Source organism: Serinus canaria, chromosome 1A (assembly GCF_022539315.1).
Source record: "Serinus canaria isolate serCan28SL12 chromosome 1A, serCan2020, whole genome shotgun sequence".
NCBI lineage: Eukaryota > Metazoa > Chordata > Aves > Passeriformes > Fringillidae > Serinus > Serinus canaria.
In genome coordinates, this window is record NC_066314.1 from 53,258,002 (window position 1) to 53,277,787 (window position 19,786).

A 19,786-nucleotide genomic window follows, 5' to 3' on the forward strand; every position below is an offset into this window, starting at 1 on the left:
GGAGTCTCACAGAGCTGGTGTCAATGGTCTTCTAAACTTTAAAATCAAACAATCAATATTTGTCTGATATCTAGTTGACAGGCAAACAGGTGGGATTTAGACATTATAAATACAGTTCTAAAAACAGACCAAAAAGTGTATTTTACGGTGTGTACCACAATTTCAGTTTAAAGTAAAACTGAGCAACTGAAGAGTTGCATACGATCACTATTCAACGTTACCCAACTTGGACAAAATAGAGAAAGTGACATTTTATGTCAAGTCAGCTGAAGAAAGCACACTCACAAGGAAATTACACTTTCATTGAAAATGCCACAGTTTTACCCTTTGGTAGTCGTGACACGCCCACTGAAAAAAGAAATTGTGCAAAGCATATGAAACCTAGTGCAAAAAAACTCCACCCAGACACAACCAACAGGTTTTATTCTTAAGTAACAATTCTACAATCACAGCTATTAACCAACAAAATCAAAGCCACAAGTATTTTCTCTAAAGGCTTCTTTCACAGTACTAATAATAAAAACAAAGTTCTACTCTTCTAGTTGACAGTTCATCTGTATGGTACTTTAGTTATCAGACAGTATTGGTAGAGATCCTACCTGACAAAATGGACCATTAAAACACAAATATCTTAAAGCCAGTTAACTTCAGGAAAAGTCCTACACATTCATACAATAAACACTGTTTAAAGTGAAACTGGGATATCTGTCATAGTCATAAAAACATGATTCTTCTCTGGAGTCAAACCACATCTGTTACTCCTGTGCCACAATTAACACTATTATAGCCATTTATGGTCCCCAGCACTTTCTTGACGCTACTGGAGCATGTGATGCATTGCGATAATTAAGGCTGTACCAGCACTTCGTTATAACCCTGATTCTCAGGGCAGCCAACACTTAGCTGCTAAATCTACTCTGGGACACTTGAGCTGCTAAATCTCTACTATTTTAGTGATACTTCTCCCACCAAACCAGGCACATAATTGATTTTAGTTTATATATTTACAAACACTCTTAAGACAAATTTTTCTGGAAGAGGCAAGAAATTCTACCTTGATGTACAATCTTTTGGCATTTGGGGAAAAATTAAAGTGCAAAGTATAAACTTCATTGCACAGTAAATAATTTAGATTTTATTTTAAAATAACCTTATTTAGGTGCCTCAATCTATTCACCTAGTGACGTTGTCCAACTCAGCCTCTACACTTTGGTAAACATAGTTTTATATACAGATACATAAATACCATTTAAAACGTTTACCTTGATTTCACTACTGTGAACAATTTTTTTCTTTTTGCATAGGAATGGATCAACCTATTCCTAGACGTAATGCTTGTTGATTTTGTCAGCTAGCTAGTTAATGTAAAATGATGCATAGTAAAAGGGAGATACTGAACTTGATTGGTGGAATATATTGGTAAAGCAAACAAGCACTTAAGAAGATTAACTGGAATAAATATGTTGAAAGTTGCCATATAATTGTGCAAAATTGCTTACCATGTATTCTAAACTTTGGTTAAAATTTTCAGATTGAAGTTTTACAGAAACATTATGGAAGCAACAAAAGTGATTACTAACACAGGAATGAGGTAAGTTATTAGTGCAAAAAGCAAGCATATGCTAAAAGCAAAGCATATGGATTTAAAAAAAAAAAAAAGATAAGAGAATGAATCTCATGGATGTTTTAATACAAGACCAGAAAGGTCTCTTGTAAACATTGGTATTTACAAGTTTAAGATTTGTACAACTACAAAAGGATAATTTTAAGTAATAGTAGTGCATTTACAATGAATTTATGTTTTTTCTAATAAGAGCAATGGATAAGTTTATCTTTTTCCTTTTAAATTTTCAGGGGATATTTTTCAAGATTAAGATATTTGTTACAAATAGTAGAAAAAATCATTTCTTTACCAAAAAAGTATATATTAAAATATTTATACATTTTAAGTTACTATAAAATAACTGGAAGTTTTTGCCTTGTACTCAGGCACCAGAATGAAGAATGTGCTATAGGGAACTGAAACCAAACAGAATTTGCTCATATGCCAAATCTTATGAATTATCTATGCAAGATCTGTAGCCATCTCAGGGACACTACCTCAAATACTACTAATTGTGCCAATTCTTTTATTCATTTTTGATTTGAAACTCTGTGTTCTTTACATTTTAACTTATCACTACCAAAAACAGCTGCTGGACAAAGAGCGATCCTCCACCCCACCATCTCTGATATATTTTCTATATGATACTCATACCTGAGCAAGGCTCTACAACATCGATGTGTCAAACGTAAAAAAGATTATATATTTTTAAGATAAAAACAATGCAAAAATAAAATATTTGTAGCATTTACAAATAGTACAAGAGTTACATTAAACACTACATTTGAAAATTGAGATTTATTACGTAATTTCTACTTTGAGCCTGATGTTTTCATATCTGCAAAACAAAGGAGACATTTTTAAATGTTTCATAATTTCACATGGTGTACACACTCAAACATTTTCAAACAAACACTATTTCAGAGTTGTAGGATATAGATAATGGTCAAAACCCTTGCCAAATAAAGGGTTAAAACAGCACTGAAATACTGAACATCACAGAAGACAACTTCTTCATTGTTACTCCCCATCTTAGAAAAGCACATATTAGAAACCAAGCAGTGGAGCATTCAACAGATGGGTCCCAGCCCAGCAGCTGAGGTCAGCTACCCCCCCACCACAGTTCCCTGCTGCCCAAGGTGGTGGGCACTCTGCCCTTCCTACCTTCCTCTGTGCCCACAGCACCTCTTGCTGAGCAAAGCCAGCTCCCAACAAAGCTAAGCCAGGAACGGGAAGGAGCAGGATGAGAAGCTGACAAAACTTGAGACCCCAGATTGGCTAACTTCTAAGGCAGGCCAGAACTGACCAGGCTAACACTAATTTTATTTTCAATGGATCCATTCCCATCCCCAAATCATCATGAACCTGTACATATTCAAGCCCAAGGACAAGATGACAAAACCTATCCTGGATGTAACACAGATTTTAAAGTGTATATGCATCACAAAAATGCACCTTATATCACCTGATAGAATTTTTTTTTCCATTTAGGAAGGTGAAAAGACTGAAAAAACCCCTGATTACACTGTATGTATCTACATGATGCACATAACTGGATTACTTCTTATTACACTGAAAAACTTCTGAGCTGAAGTGAATTATACAGAAGTCAGAAGCAACAATTAGAATTGCATAAAACTCCTATAAGGAACAAACCAACATTTCAAGAAGTTCACATGCAGCGCTGCATTGGTTCTGGATGAAATGTACAGCTTCTGCTCCACTCAAATGTTGTGTGTGACAGTGACTTTACCTTGGAGCCACCGAACCTGCGTGGCTGGGCCGTAGCCTCTCTCATTCTTGGCTGAAATCCTGAACACAATGGCAGGCCGGGAGGTGTAATCCACATGGGCATTGGAAAGCTGGGCAGCAGTCACTACACAGGAGGTTTTAAGACCACAGTATATCCTCATAAATACAAGTTGACTTGGATTTTCCTGTAATTGCGTGGAACGGATGGCTAAGTAGGCAGAATATTCTAAAATATTTCCAGAGGGTGAAGCAGGAGGCTCCCAAGAAAGATGAATACAGTCTACACTCTGAAGAAAGAGAGAAAATTATGATAGTATGTAGCTAACCATAAATATCTAAAAAATACAAAAAACCACCAAATTTTAAAGATTCTAACCTATCATCACCACTCTGGAGATAAGGATGTCTTTTGACTTTTTTTTAAACAGTGTGGTAAACCCCTATAGATTTAATGATCTAAGACTAGAAAATCATGGGGAAACTATAATTAGCTCTTAAAAGAATTCTTTTTAGCAAATTTCTTCAAGAATATTATACTGAGCAGCGTTAACCAAGTAAGCACTGGACACTATTTTATATGACAATTTTAACTTAAAAATAAAACTAAGAGTTCTGAGATTACACTGATGACCAGAATTTCATACATCAGAACTGGAATCAAAACAACCTCTATTTCTCACCTTGGTGATTTTGACTGTTGAAGGAGCTCCAGGAAAACCTGGAATGCATGTCTTGAATTCACTGATTTTACTGAAAGGCCCAACACCACAGCCATTAATTGCAGCAACTCTGAATCTGTACACTGTGCCTGGAAACAGATCTTGTTTCTTAAGTAATCTGTAGTCTGGTACATCTGCACCTTCCATCTGAAAATAAAGAAACATTTGTGGTAATTTTTAAAATATTATAAACACAATTAGCCTAAAAAAGTATAAAGTGTTAAGCTGAGATTAATAAAGTTTAATTGAAACTGAAATCTATTTAATACTGGTGTACTTACATCAGAATTTATGAAAAGGTTTTGACTGACACAATATCTCACATCAAAACAGCTGATATAATATGCAAAGTAAGACTACACGTCTAGACCAAAAGATATCCCATTTTTTCAGCCATTTAAATTAAACTGTGCCTTGTGGTTATTTTTACTCAGGAAAGTTAAAACAAAGTAGCATTTACAACTACCTAAATTATGATTTAGTTAACATAATCTGTCCTAAAACTATTTTTATTTCAAAAGCAGTTATTTCTGACATTAGGAGCTGCAGTAAAATATGTAGGTAATCAAAATGTTCTTAAGGAAAAGCACAGTAAGTTAGTAACAAACAGCTTTCGGAAACATTATGTGCTACCATACTTCCATAATTAAAATATGCATTGATGCATCACTGATCCTTTCAGTGGAACTATTTTCCTACTGAATAATGTGAAAGAACCCCAATTAATGTAAACACTGTACAATGTACTGTGCTCTTTAAAACTAAGACGTAGAATATTTATAGTGAAGTGCTTGCAAAGGAAGGCTTCTGTTATTTTGTTTCTGTCTCAAGAAGACATAATTTTTGTTTCTGGTTAATGAGGACATCACTAATTCACACTTTTACCATCAAAACTGTTACATTTTTGCAAGTTTCACACTCATAATTTTTATGGATTCATTTACATGTACCAAATATTAAGTTAGAAAGATCTAACGGAAAAGCTACTACAGTTTCAGGTCTACTCTTTTTAAACAGTCTAGCCTATGTCTTACTAATATCTTTAAAAATTTTAATGCAAAGATTCTGGAAATACAGAAGAAACTGAAACATTTCAATGCTAGACTGAAATAACATAGTAAGAAATTGTGGGGTTTTTAGTTTAAAAGAATTTTACTGGCTTGAAAATTTATAAGTTTAAAATTGTTTTCTAAGACAAGAAATAAAAAAAGAATCAGCAATAGCAAAATAAGATATTTTGTATTATCATACATAAATAACAGAAGAAATTAATCTAGTTTAGGGAAATAGTAAAAAAAGGTGAGAAAAATACATGAAGATCTACTGGTCATAAAATGCAACTTCTACAAGCACAGATTCTGCTGCAGTATTAGAAAATCCATATTTTGTTGTGAACTATATAAGCAACAAATTCTGAAATAGGTATATGCAAGTTATATCAGAGAAGCAGCAGCTACCTTGCTATTGATGTTCAGTGTTTCCTCTGGCAGCAAGTAGAACTGGCTCACCACAGCACTGTTGTTCTTAAAAATTCCCACATCATACCATCGGCGGTCTCTGGTTTTCACTGATGCTGGCAGCCTCTGGGAAGCTCTCTAGTATTTGAAGAACACGTCATGTAGATTACCCACACTTCAATGCCATGGAAAAAAATGTCAAGGCTCTAGTATATGTAAGAGACAACCCCCTTTTACACCAGCATTACTTTCTTATGCTTCAAATGAATATGCATGTATTATTAAAATACTGTGCAAAACCAACTGGTTCTTATACATTTACTCAGACACAGTCTGTCATTTAAAAAGTAACAGCCGGGATGTTGCATCTGATATTCTGAATGGGGCAGGGAAGAAGCTTAAATCTGTAGAACTAGGTGTCTGTAGCAGCATGTAGTTGAGAAAAGGTCTTGACTTTCTCTCAGAGGTCAACAAGTTTCCCAAGGTGGCCCAACATCGGCAGCTCCCCCTGGGGCTCAGCTGTAGCTGAGCACATTCTTTGTCAGGCACTGTGGAACTCGCCTGCAGCTGAGAACAGGCCTCTGCTGTGGCATGGGGCCATGGGGATGGAGGGCGTGTAAACTGCTCCTGACTGACTCAATAACACAAACGGGCTTTCTTGCTGGTCTCCAGGCACCAGGGAGAGCACTTGCACTGTCAGGTGTCCAGCACATACAGGCCATGATCCTGCTAGCATGGAAATGGGGCAGGAGCTGCAGCTGCCCTTGGCAAAAGCACCCCACCCTTTGGTAGCAGCTGCTTCTCCCCAACCTTAGTTCCTCGCTTTTGGTGGCAACAGTGGCACCTTGGGTTTGTGTATTAAGTTGTAAGCAGGTGAAATAGGAAGCATTTACTTTTTCAGGCAGTATTTACAGCTTGCATAGTCAGTCCCCATCTCCTCTAGGGAAAAACATCAAGATGTCAGTTCAGTTATGTTTCAAATCTATAGAATCAGCAGCTAACACTAGTCTGATCAAATACATACTTAATTCTAAATTCAGTTCTGCATACAGGAAAGCTTTTTATATTTGCACATCATGCAGCAGAGACCATTCCACTGTGCCAGTTGATAAAAATGATTCAACATCTGAAACATGAACTTGCATCTCCTCCCAACTACACAACTGCTACTTAGACTTGCATTTAACCCACACAATGCAATTAGTTTTACAACAGAAATGCTTACCCCTATATTATTCACTCCAAGCTCAAAATAAACACTGCTTTTCTTTCAAAAATATAATTAAAGGAAAACAGAAGAGCCCTTACAAATAATCAACAGAACAATAAGTAAAGCAATTTGATAATACTTTTTCAAACTTACAGAAGAGTGTGAATCATTTGTCTGTCCAGTACTGACCCTTGTTGAAGGTGTGACATAAGCAATTTCAGCAGCTAAAAACAAAATATTAAATTTTAAAAACGTCAGCAATAAAAAAAATTTAATACAAAACCCACAGAGTATGAAAGTTGACCTCAATAGCCATTTACAAGTATTTGTTGCACAAGAATGACTCAGACTTCTTTTGCATGCAGTTCTATTTATAACACAAACTAATTTTGGCTTCTATCAAATCCACAGACCAATTCTGAGAGTCTGGCATTGGAGGCTGCTACAGATAATACAAACAGAAGGCAGGACTCAGAAAATCCTAAAAAGTGACAGCATTATGAAATATATAAAATATTTGTGAACAAATAATCTAAATACCAGACTGAGGCACATACTGGGGACATTGTATGAATAGTCTGCAATTTTTGCTGACATCAATATTCTGAATTCTGAACAGAAGCAGTTAAACTGTAAACAACCTTAACAAATGGGAACAGACCATTCATTAAATTTAAAATGGAATCTTTAAAGAAAAAAAAAAGATTAGGCACATGAGTAACACATGGGAGTGTTGGTATTCTATGCTTGTGTTCCTGGGTTCTGCTCTTAAAATACAATACTGCTTGGTAAAAATCACACTATATATACAACATCAATATGAGAATACAGTTCTTTAGTTAGCACTCAAAACAATAACGAGCACTGCCTGTGGATATTTGTCAAAAACAAAACTTGAAAAACTACCCATTTATGTTCTGCATTGCTGCTTATTTTGGGTATTTCCAGCAGACTGTGAAGAGATCAGCACATTAGACCAGCAGGGAGCTTGACACATTTATTACAGAGGTCAGTTGCTTAAAGTCAAAATCATACAAGGTTACCATTTTAGTCTTTTGCTGACTAAACAGACAAGCACTGAATGAAAGTAAATGTGCAAGGAGCAGCAAAACAGACTACCACTGATATTTAGAAAATGGACCTCTGCATAAATGAAGATCTGTCACTTACAGGAATCACGGTGATTTACAAATGCATAGAAGAATATCCTGATTTTAAAAGATGCATAAATCCTAGCAGAGATCATCAAGGCTGCACAAGGTCTTCAATGCCCAAAGCCCTATCTGCATCCCAGGTACTACTCAAGACAGGAATCCCACCACACTATAGGAACTCTGATGGCCTTAGAAATATATGGCTCAAAATACAGTATGTGAAACACATTTCAAACCTTCAGATTTTGAATTGAATGCTGTTAGTGAAGTTTCATCTTTAACAACTGCCCCTTTTGTACTTGATGATTCAGTTTTAACAGCCTGCTGGGTTACCATAGTTTGTGTGCTGGAGACAGTACTGGATACAGAAGCATCAGGATTTACACTTTGTTTGTCCAAGTCATGTAATTCACCTACATTTGCTGATGTCTGAGCGCCTTAAAAAAGAAGAAAATATTAGCAAGAATTCAATATTGATAACACCCCAAATCTCAACTTGGTTTAATGGATTTAGTTTCTTATAAAGCCTGAGTTTAGCTCAGAATTAGGTTAGAACATATCTGATTATATTGATTGCTAATGCTTACTTTAGGTTTATAACTGAACAGGAGTCTGTCTCCACAGTCATAAATAGGTATATGTAAACAGTTATTTTAAGTTTGCTGGTTTTTATGTATCTGGTCACAAAAAAATTAATTTGGGGAAAAAACCCTACTAAAATAAAGCATCCACACAAATCAGTATCACAGATTTCTAATGATCAATTTAAGATTACCCCTGCAGAAGTCTGTTTCTCACTTGGCAATAAGAACCAAAATTTCCACATTTAATTAAATTACACTGTGAAGAAAAGAAAGATCCAACTATGTTGAGGATTTGTTGCAGATTGAGGAGTTTTTGAGAAACAATGGCCATATTCATCTGATGCACAATGCAGCCTGCTTGGGATAATGGACAATGGACACGTTCACAAACAATAATGGACATATTCAGAAAATGGGGTCGGTATATCCTTGAAAAGGATACAAGAAGAAGAGTCAAATGGACTCAGCAAGTTTGTCAGTGAGCTTGGGAAAGTGAGGAAAAAGACAGTTCATGGGTGGGACAGAAAACCACAGCCAGACGTGTGAAAAGTTAGATGATTCAATCAGCACTCTATCTTAGACGTGTGAACAGCTAGGCCTAACCAATCATGTATTAGCTAGAGATGCGTGGACAGTAGAGAATTATTATAAATACAGTCTTTTTAGGGATAATAAATTTGGCTTCACTGGATTATATTGGTTGTCGTGTGATGTCCCTGAACCTCCACATCCCGCACCGTTCCCCCCACACAACTACTATAAAATACATTGAGATCAAATATAAACAGATCAGGTGATTAAGCCTGGATTCACTACACTGAACTTAAGGCACTTCAGTGACATGCATAAATCAGAGCCTCATCATCTTTTACTTCCTCTACAGTCAGAGAGAAACATGCTTGTCTCTACATTGCCTGAAATTTTACACCAGCCAATAGCTAACAGACAGACACAGGGTCTGTTTGGAGTGACTATCACCATAATAGTTGTAAAATGTCATCTGTTCCTTTTTACTTGATGCTAAAAATGGCTACTGATGTTTAAATAGACAGATCGTGCATCATAATAATGAATATATTGAGAATTTCATGTACTTTGCAACACTTCAAACAAGTTAAGTTTTCAATTTTCTTTGTATCTTCTAAAAATACATTCAGTAATAACTAACACAAGTTGGGTTTCTTAAACTACAAAGGACTCTCAAATGATTTTAAACTACAAGACAGAAACAATCTTATTTTATGTTTTTGAGATGAATTTTAACTCTCACTTTTTTTTTTCTCTTTTTTTTTTCTATAGTCATCTTACTTGAAGAAGTACAAACAGGCAAAAGAGAAGGGGCACTTGATCCTTTGAATCCTGTAGCATCTGTGTGGTTTTTCATAGTTTCCTGTGTAAGCTTGTTTTCAGGTGCTGCAACCTTTTCTTTTCCTTCTACTTTTGAACTGGATGAAAGGGTAACTTGGACCTAACCAAAACAACACATTTGTTAATGTTAAACTGCAAAGTTCAAAAATTTCAATTGCAAACATGACATGAAAATGCTTGCTCATAAACAACAATATAAACTTCTCCAATAATTCCTTCTAGTACTTTAAATTAGATGAAGAAATCAATCTCTCAATCCTTATCTTAGTCATTATAAAACAAAGACTCAAACACTGAGTTGACTTGGAAGAGTCACACTAAATTTTATCATTACATGGCATTTCATTGATGTGTATATTTAGTCTACTGGGGGGACTTTGGGCAATGGGGAAAATCACAATTACAGAGGCTTTCAACATTTGCTTTCCTGACATGTACTTGAGATATTTTTACTCTTAGTGAAATTTATGGTATTTCTACATGTGTTTTCTCCAGGAATACACTATGGATCCCATACAGATCTCAGACTTTACACAACTAAGAAATGGTCCAAAGTTCTAAAAACGAGATCCTTTAGCCAGAGTTTGTCTTCACTATTTCTGTTAAATTGGCTAAACAGAGGAACATGTACAACTGCACACCACAGATAATAACTGGATTTAACCTGCTGTAGGAACTTACAAATAATTAGACTATCATAAAACTAAACTAGACTAACAAAGAAGGAATATGCCTTATTCTTTTTGCCTCCCACATTAATGTCACCAGCATTTTGAGGACAAATAGCATTCCTATTGGTGTGAGACTCACAGTTGGCATTGTGGAGGACAATACAGTTGCAATTCCCTTCTGCATTAACAAGAAGAGGACTTGAAAGATTGTGTCCCAATCATAAAAGCAAGAAGTATGTAAGAAAACAGACTACTTAAGCAGGTGTCTTTCTTTTTGTTTTATTTGCATTTTTTTTTCCTAAGACTGAAAAATGTGCATTTTTCAGCTTACACTTACGTTATTACGAATGAGATTATTTGTTTGGCTGGGATGATCCACCTTCATTTCTGCATAAGGTATGCTAGGCAATGATTGTGGACTCTGATGGAGAGAACAGCCACCTTGCAGGTAAACAAAAGCAAATTCTCATCAGTTATGTAAAACTTATGATGGTTTTAACCTGTTTCAGTAAGAAAAAAAGGGAGGTCAAAGTTGCCTGAAGGAAAACTTTATTGTAAGTCTGAAATGAAACTGTATGGCTAAACAGTCAGATAAAATCCTTTCCTCACTGTTTCCTTTCTCAACTTGTGCCTATCATTCTACAAATATCTTCAAAATTCAGACAGCTGGCCAAAACCAACAGAAACAAGTGAAAGGGGAGTTTGCCATAATTATGATGCAGGCATTTGGAGAATAACCAAAGAAACAGGGTCTCTCTCTCACAGAATGATACCTTAAAAAACAAACTCATATTTATTACTTAGGCAACCCTCCAGTCTGCCTGTGCACAAGCATTAGTATAACATGATCTGACTGCTACCTTGTGAACTCAGCACTGATGTCTCAGGAATGCCAGTACCAGGAATTTCAGTCACCGGTGGCACTGGTGAGTCAGCATGTAATTGAAGCAGATATCCTTCAACAGTAGGTACTTCATCCCACTTCAATTGAAAAGAGTTGGTTGTAGCTCTGATCAGCTGCACTTGTGATGGTGCTAGAGGTCTCTCTACAGGAAACCAATAAAACACAGATGGCATGTTAGAAATTGCCTTCCCTTACCAGTTTATTAAATAGCTGCATTGCAAGTAAAATCAGTCACTCCTTTTTCACTGATGTACTATTAATATATACCAACATATATTCAACAAGAAACCACCATCAAAGGGGGCAAGTCAAGACAGAGAATTACAAAGTGTCTTTTCAAAGTGTTCAAAAATGCTCCAGTTTTGATGCTTTGTTTTTAATGGTTCTTCTGCTGCCAGTAGGCCTTTGAGTTGTAGCTACATCACTGTAGGGATTACAGAGACAGGAGATCCTTGTGCTTTCCTGAAACGCTGCAGGTAGCTCTGGCTACTAAAGCTTTACATATTCCTCTAATTCACAAATTATTCCTCTTCCTTTTTGCTTGCTCTGTGTAGCTGAAGTGAGCTTTTGCTCTAACTTCTTCTGCACAGGCTGAAGCTTGGACACAACTAATGCCAACAGCTTGCTCCTCTCATGTGCCTCTATGCCTGACCAGGCTGCAGCCCTAAGCATACCCCTCCCCTGTTACTCTTTTTCATTTTCTAAGGTAAAAATGAAACAGAAAAAAAAAAAGTTCTATTCTAATTCCCTCGCTCCCAACTCAGTGTCCTGCTATCAATGCAGCTACTAATGACTAATTAGTCTCCAGAATTCCCTTCATCCCCAGGAACAATCTGGTCCTTTCTTAGATTGAAGAGTATCTTTTTGCAGTCCAAGAGATGAGGGATCAGCAGCAGCAATGATCCCAAGAGAAGGGATTTGTAGTAGCAGAAAAGATCACTAAAAAGAGGCCAGGAACCCTGAGTTTAGGCAAAACAGCCTTTAGCATCTTGTATTAATTGACTATGGCAAGCAGTGCAGAATTTAGGAAAAGTTTTTTCAGAGGCTTTAAACAAACCTCCCTAATTTTTTTTCATTTTAAGTAATAGCCTTTAAACAACCAGCAGTAAAACACAATTTAAAAACAATTTTTAAAATGTAAATACACTTCAAGTTTGCTACAGCTTAATGTTTGATCATCAGCCATGCAAGCTTTCCATATGTTAATAAAACACAGAACATAGTACAAGTCTCTTATTTATTTCCGACTCACCAGTATCAAGGTACCAAAGATCTTTGCAGCAAACTTGATTGTTCCAAGCTTTTCTGTAACCATCTCTACCACTCCAAATATACAGACGAGTGCCAACAGCTACAGCACAGTGTCCTGCTCTTGGCCCTGGTAACAAGTCACTTTTGTCCTCCTGGCAATCTGAGATCAGACCTATCCATTCTGTGGTATCTAGTAAATGAAACTCAAAGCATTTAGTTTCTAGATGTTCTCCAAAACAAGAAATAAAGATGTTAACACACTTAACTGCTCAGAAAAAAAAAAAAAAGGAAATAAAATAAATCACCTCTCCTTTTATAGACAGCTGCATTTAAAATGGAAATATTATGAAGAGAAGGTCACTTTCCAATTAGTGTGCAAGATAAAATCAATTCATACAGGCTGAATTTTCTGACCTCTGGTTATCTCTTTCTCAGGCTAATAGATTCTGAAATGAGGTTTTTCTAAGCATGTTAGTACTATCCCTGAATTCTCAACTTTTGATCTGTCTCCTGTGTTCTTCTTTAAATGAAGGAGTATTTACATTACTTAGCATTAAAGTTGTATTAACAAAGATTTGAAGAAGCAAACCTACTAAATCTTCAAATTATAATTAAAATATTACTTTTCAAGTAATGTGCAAAAAACTAGCAACTTTTTTAGTCAACTAGGATTACAACTATGTATCCTAAACTTTTCTCAAGGTCTTCAAAATAGTTACTCTACTCTGTTAAGAAAATATTAATTCAAAATATCCACTCCCAGAAAGGCAGAAACACTAACCCAAATTAAGGTAAGAAAAGGAACCGGTGCATTTCCATTCACCATCAGGAGCAGACATTTCACCTCCTGCTGACTGTGGAACCCATCCACCAAAAACATACATTCTGAAATACAGAAAAAGAGGGAAGAGGGAAAGAGAACATCTAGATGTGCTGTATGTGCTCTCTCAAACTAGGACAAAAAGGAAAATTTCCAGTGTGTTACAGTTCTGGTTCACAGCAAATTTTATTTGTATCTATGGTCTTTATGAAGTACTGTTGCGGACATCTACCTCCTGAAATTTCAGAGTAAACTGATTGAAAAACCCAACCACACAAAAAAGTCCCAGAAACTTCTCAAACAACTTCCTAAAAACAGCAGTTAATACTGTAACATTTAGCAAACCATCAAACTGCTAATGCTCTCCAAAAATCCCACATGTACAACAGAATTTCTACAATCCTTTACTGCAGAGCCCTCAGTAAGTCATGCTAAAATAAGATGACTGGCATCATATTAAATTTTGATATAATTCAGATATCAAAAATTTAAAATATAATGCAGGCTACAAACATCCTTAGTAAATAATAAAAAGCTAAGCTGTTGGATCAGAAGACAGAAAGCTTTCATACTTCTTTACTCCCTTGCCTCTTTCTCCTCATGACAGCTTGTAAATTGATACAAAGTGGACTGAAACCCATGTTTAAAAATCCATTTTATCAATGCTACCTGCCAAAACAAACCATATTGGCAAGAAGCAGAGTAATGAGGGACAGACTGCAGTAAAAATGGGAAATAGTTTTGCCTGGAACTTTTACTCTTTGAGAAGTTTCTTTGCATAGCTACCTCATCTGTGTCACACACACACAGAGACACTGAAGCTCGCTCCTGACAGAGCTCAAGCCCAGCTGAGACTGCTCCAGAATGCACAAAGGCGCTCCAAGAAGCCCAGAAAGCTGCTGGTGGCTTGGGCAGATTGTCCTGCTGGATGGAAACACTGACAGATTGCTACCCTTGAGTTAACAGTGGTACTGAAACAGCAGCAGAAAACTACTCTACAGGGCTGATGTTTATACTGAGTAGTAGTGGATAAGCATCATGATTCTCCTACTAGGTGTACCTTTCTAGAGTTGAGCTTTTAACAACAGACATACTTGTTTCCTATTACATTGGCCGTATGGAGACTGCGAGGAAGTGGTACTGTCCCTTTGGTTTCTGGTCTTGACCAGGTCATGGTTTCTAAAAGAAAGAGAATAAAATCCTCAAAAAAAAATATCTTGTTGCTACATATTTCACTACCTGGATTTTAGGAGGGAAGCTACCTCTAATATTCAGCAAAGCTAAATTTCACCTTTTTAAGATGGCTACTTTTAGGAAAAGGGTACAATAACAAGCCCTTGGAACTTCTTTTTTAAAAAATCACAGGAAATACTGACAAACCAAGTGTTTATCAAAAACATAAATTATGGTTTCATTATGGTTATTCAACTTGGTTTCTTTAGAATGTTTTAAAGACTATGATATCTGTCTCATGAGTACCCATAATCAGTGAGGATAATATATGCAAACAATCTATTTAATTCCAAATATTACAAAAGGTTAACACTACGGTGTCAGTCTCAATAATATCTGCACCACAGCCTGCCATTAACCATTCCATACTGTAATTTTTCGCCTCAGCCAGTAAGCACTGACTTCTGCTGGCAAACCAACTCACCTATGTCAAGTTCCCAGAGATCATTAAGCCGACAGCCACACATGCCTCCAAAAATATACATCTTTGGGCTTCCCACATCTTTTCTGCAGTACACTATGGCTGTGTGAGATTCTCGGGGAGATGGCAAGATTCCTTTGGTCACAGGAATACTCCAGCCAACCACGCCAGATCCATGTTGCAGCTCCAGTTCATAGAAATCATTTAAATATCTAGAGTATTATTGTCAAAGTATGAAAAACTCACTTAAAAGCATTACAACAAGTGCACTTTAAATCCTGACCACTTCCAGGTATTACAAACTTCTGTCTTGGGAGGGTGCAGAGTTCTAAACTCTCAAAACATTTGATGCATTGTGGGCAGTACCAAATCTGAATTCAAAATGAATTTCAAGCAAAAAAAAAAATTAACACTTATAACTTGTTGCCTCTGAGAAAATATCCTCTCTTATTTGTATTATATGAAAGAAACATGAAAACAACATTTCTTGCAAAAATTGCTACAAACAGACACACAATAAACCCCAAAGCTGTGGGAAACATATGATGACAAGAGGTATTAGAGAGAAATTTCTGCAACTCTTAAGGCAACAAAGGTAGGAAGAAGTTGTTTGTTTTCTTGTGTCTTCAGGCTGGCCAATGCACAATTAGCCATTTGTTGCTGAATCTATCAGCAAGTTATTTTTAGATAATGTTCTTTGAATCTTGGCATTCACACCAGATACCTTTTGTTTACTGAGCTTGAAATTGCCAGTTTATAGCTCAGTAGATATAAGTGCTCTGAACTGCAGGTGAATGTGGATATAAAGCTTCAGCATTATAGCATAGTTTCTTACAATAATAGCAACTTCAGCTGTTATTTTAAAAAATTTCCAGATGAATTGATAACTGTTTTTCCCAGCAATACAGAAGAAACATCCATCCAAGTCTCTGATGACTCATGAGACTCTGCTGATTGAGGTAATTCTAACAAACAAGCTATTCTTAAAAATATCACCCAAAATACCAGGAAAAATACGAAAGCCTACTCAGGTTGCCCTACACAAGTGTCAAAGCCGTCACTCAGTGCTCTATATTGTGGGATTAGCAAAAGGAATACTTAACCTTCTTCGCATGTAACCCCTTCACTGCACAAATAATCCAACTTTGAGCACTTGATATGCAGGACAGTCTGCCTAGAATGTTCCTTTTCAAAGCTGTCAAATCAAGTAACTTGTTTTTAAAGTCATTAAATTCAAAGACAAATCAGCATACCTGGGAACATTATTATTTGAATCTTCACTTTCATTTGCCAGGCCACCAAATAAATAGCACTTGTTACCATACAAAGAAAAGCTGTGGCCAAGCCGAGGACAGGGTGGTGATCCATTTGAAGGAGCTTGAGGTTTTACTTTTTTCCAGAGCCATCGACTTGCCTTGAAGACAAGAAAAATTCATTTTAAAATAATTTCATTGATAGTCTGTCATAACAAATAGAATTCATAAAATATTATATTAACACTTACATATTTTCTGAATTATTTTTAAGGGAATGCTGAGCTTTTCTCAGGATATTCATTAAAAGGGATATGTAAGAGCTAACCTAAATAAAATATTAAATATATTATACTTTATTTAGACTAGATGAAAGTCTCTACTTCAAAGTTATTTAGAATAAACTTTAGATTCTTAAGATGGAAAAAGTCTTCTCAAGAAGAGCAAAGATCATCTAATTTTCCTCTGAAGCTGATAAAATAAAATGTATTTCTTCACAAACAGATAAATATAGTAGTCCTGAAAATCAAAACATATTCATACATTTCCTACCTGCAATTCATATAAATCATTGCTATATCTTCCATATTCAACCATTCCTCCAAAAACTAGTATTCTGGTACCATCACAAACAAATCCATGTGCCGCACAGCCTGGAGGAATATCTCCCCTTACAGCAGGAAGGAACCATTGATTCGTAACTATAGTAGGAAATAAAAAGCCAAACCCCAAAAAAATAGATTAGAAAAATATTTCAAACACTGAAACATGTATTTTTAAACACCTCTGCTTTCTAAAGAATTACCTTTTATCTGTAGATAACTATGACTATTTGCTTCACACTAAGTTTTAAATGAATTCTTATTTTCTTTAATAACAAGAAAAGCAAACACCTCTTTCAAACCAGTGTTACTCAGTACATGAATGAGCTCATGAGGTCACTGTAACTAAGTCAGTCATGAAGGGTCACCCACCAATTTAACAGACTTGCCAAAAATAGAGGCTAATGAGGAACACAAGTGCAGTTCCACACAAAAGAGATAACCATGCTAACTCAGAGGGAGCTAGCTCTAGAAACAGAATTATTACAGCTAGAGCAGCATGGCACTGTACCTGGACTTAACAGTCCTATTCAAAACCTAATTACACTGTTCTAGGACCCCTTTTAATATCCACAGAGTGGGAGAGGAAAGGCACAGAGTCAAGAAAAAGCAACTGAAGACTGTCTGATCCAGCAGCAGCATAGTGGTGCCTAAACTGTTCTGAAATTTAAGAATTACAGGGGACAATGTCTTCTTTTTCCTATGCCTTTTTATGACCGCAAAGAGGAGTAGAAAATTAGAAGCTCCCAGTGCACGTTGTTGCAGGGGATTAAGACGCTCTCACTGTGTGCCAACTCTTCAAAAAACATCACATGCACAGCAAGGGCCTGTATGAGATGACATGCCACACTTGGGCAGCTCAGGTCAAAACCCTGCATCTTAAACCCCAGAATAAAAAAGGTCAGTTTGGGCCAAGCATTCATCCAGAAACTAGAGCAACTAAGTCATGATGCTTTTTGTCAATGCTGCAAAGGGGAAACACCTTAATCAGAAAGTCTGGGAAGAAAAAAAACAAGTCATGATAAGACTCACTCAAAAGGCACTCGTCAGAATCTCTGTTCTGATGGCATAACTATGTTAAGAGTTTTCTTTGGATTACTTGTCAGAACAGAAAGGTTAAGAGATTTTTTTCGTTCTCCCATCAGAAATGTGATTTAAGCATAGTAGATCTTTAAGCTATGTGGGAAAAATCTGCCTGGAAAAACCTCAAGCAGCCAACACTGTCTCATTGACAGGCACAGATCAGTCACTGAACTCCCCCGTCTTGGCCCAAGCCCTGAAATTACACGCAGGATTTCCAGCCTCATCCAGCATTCTGTACAGTAACTATTTGGGCATCTGATCTTTCACAAATAAAATCGGTCTTGGGCAGTTTCCTGTTTGGAAAGGCTCCCGATGGCAACATGTTCACTTTTCCAAACAAGATTCCCATTCCAGCGCATTCGGCTCTCGTGAGCTGCCGCCACCAGAGGGAAGGAGGGGGATCCAGGCACTCGTAGGGACTAATCCTGCCTGCCGCCATTCAGCCTCGACCTGCCAGGGAAGAGAGGCACCGCATCCCTGCGCGACAGCGGGGACAGCAGAGCAGACGCGACACGCACCGGGCGATCCTGCCGGTCGCTATTCCTCAGCAAGGAGCACCAACCCCGCAGCACCAGCCAGGGCGCAGCACTACCCCACGGAAGACCCCTAGCCCAGGCGTATTTTCCGCCCCGCCATTTCGGGCAGCTCCTTAGCCCGCTCGCCGCCCCCTTGGCCAGGCCCCCCGCGGGCAGTGCCGGGGGAAGGCGGGAAGCCTGGGGGGATCCTCGGCGCCGTGCGGAGCCCGCTGCCACCAGCGGTCCCAGACGGGACAGCCCCACCGCTGTCCCCACCGCTCCTCCAGCCCGCGGCGGGGCCCCACCCCGCGCACCCGTGTTGTAGACGTGCAGCTCGTCGGCAATGCCCTCGTTGCCGCCGCCGAAGATGATGAGCAACTCTCGGATGGCGACCGCGCGATGCCCGTGGCGGGAGCGTGGGACCGGCCCCGTGAAGGAGGACACCCGCCTCCAGCTCAGCCCGGCGGCGGCCGCCGCCATCTCAGCGCCGCTCCCACAACGCACTGCGCGGCCGGGGCAGCCCGCCGGGGAAGGGGGAGTGCTGACGTGAGGGCGGCGAGTCCGTGTCCCGCCCCACGGCCGCCTCCGCCGCAGCCCAGGCCCGGTACGGCGCCCTCCGCTCCTGAGGCACCCCGGGGTCCGTCCGTGCTCCAGCGGGAGCCCTGTGGAGGGACTCCGTGCCTGCAGCGTACGCCGCCCGAGGGGCGCTCGGGCACCGCGGGGCGGCGTGGGCTCCTCTACTTGTGGCAACCCCATTGCCGCCGAGCCCTCAGAAACGTTCTGTTTTTTCTTTTTCTTTCTTTTTCTTTTTTTTTTTTTTTTTTACTGGCTAGTGGTAGGCGAGGCAATGCTGCTGCCTGCTAGGTGTGCGGCGAGAAAGACATTATTTCCTGTTTAAACACTGAAGGTTGAGATTAGCAACCGAGGTTTCGGTTCTACAGCTGGCAGCGGGTGATCTGAGTGAATTCGAAGGTCTCATTCTGCAGGAGAGAAGCTGCTCTTTCCTGTGTGAAGGGAGTGTCTTGTGAGAATATAAACGTGTGATGCTGAGGTGAATCCAAAGAAGGTGTATCTGGTGCTAAAAGTTTCTTCTCATTGTTGAGTTCTACTCGGTAAATGATGATGCTGAGATGTGTAATTGAGGTTGGACATCAGGAGGAATTTCCTCATAGAAAGGGTGATTAGA

At 38.2% G+C, this 19,786-nt stretch overlaps 1 protein-coding gene across 2 annotated transcripts; it reads right to left on the reverse strand.

Moving 5' to 3' along the window:
- Positions 1-396: 396 nt before the first annotated feature.
- HCFC2 (host cell factor C2) lies at positions 397-19,357 on the reverse strand. 2 transcript variants are annotated; one of them, XM_018909792.3, is made up of 16 exons: positions 18,915-19,357; positions 16,953-17,101; positions 16,401-16,561; positions 15,151-15,359; positions 14,588-14,672; positions 13,455-13,558; positions 12,675-12,863; positions 11,379-11,564; positions 10,856-10,959; positions 9,788-9,947; positions 8,132-8,332; positions 6,895-6,965; positions 5,532-5,669; positions 4,036-4,221; positions 3,357-3,642; positions 397-2,441 (listed from the first exon to the last, which is right to left on the reverse strand). In XM_018909792.3, exons 1-16 carry the CDS (start codon positions 19,354-19,356, stop codon positions 2,416-2,418), a joined length of 2,697 nt encoding a protein of 898 aa, XP_018765337.2. In that variant the 5' UTR covers position 19,357; the 3' UTR covers positions 397-2,415. The 2 variants fall into 2 exon arrangements, with proteins under 2 accessions (XP_018765337.2, XP_018765336.2); XM_018909791.3 differs by having other exon boundaries at positions 397-3,642.
- Positions 19,358-19,786: the final 429 nt, after the last annotated feature.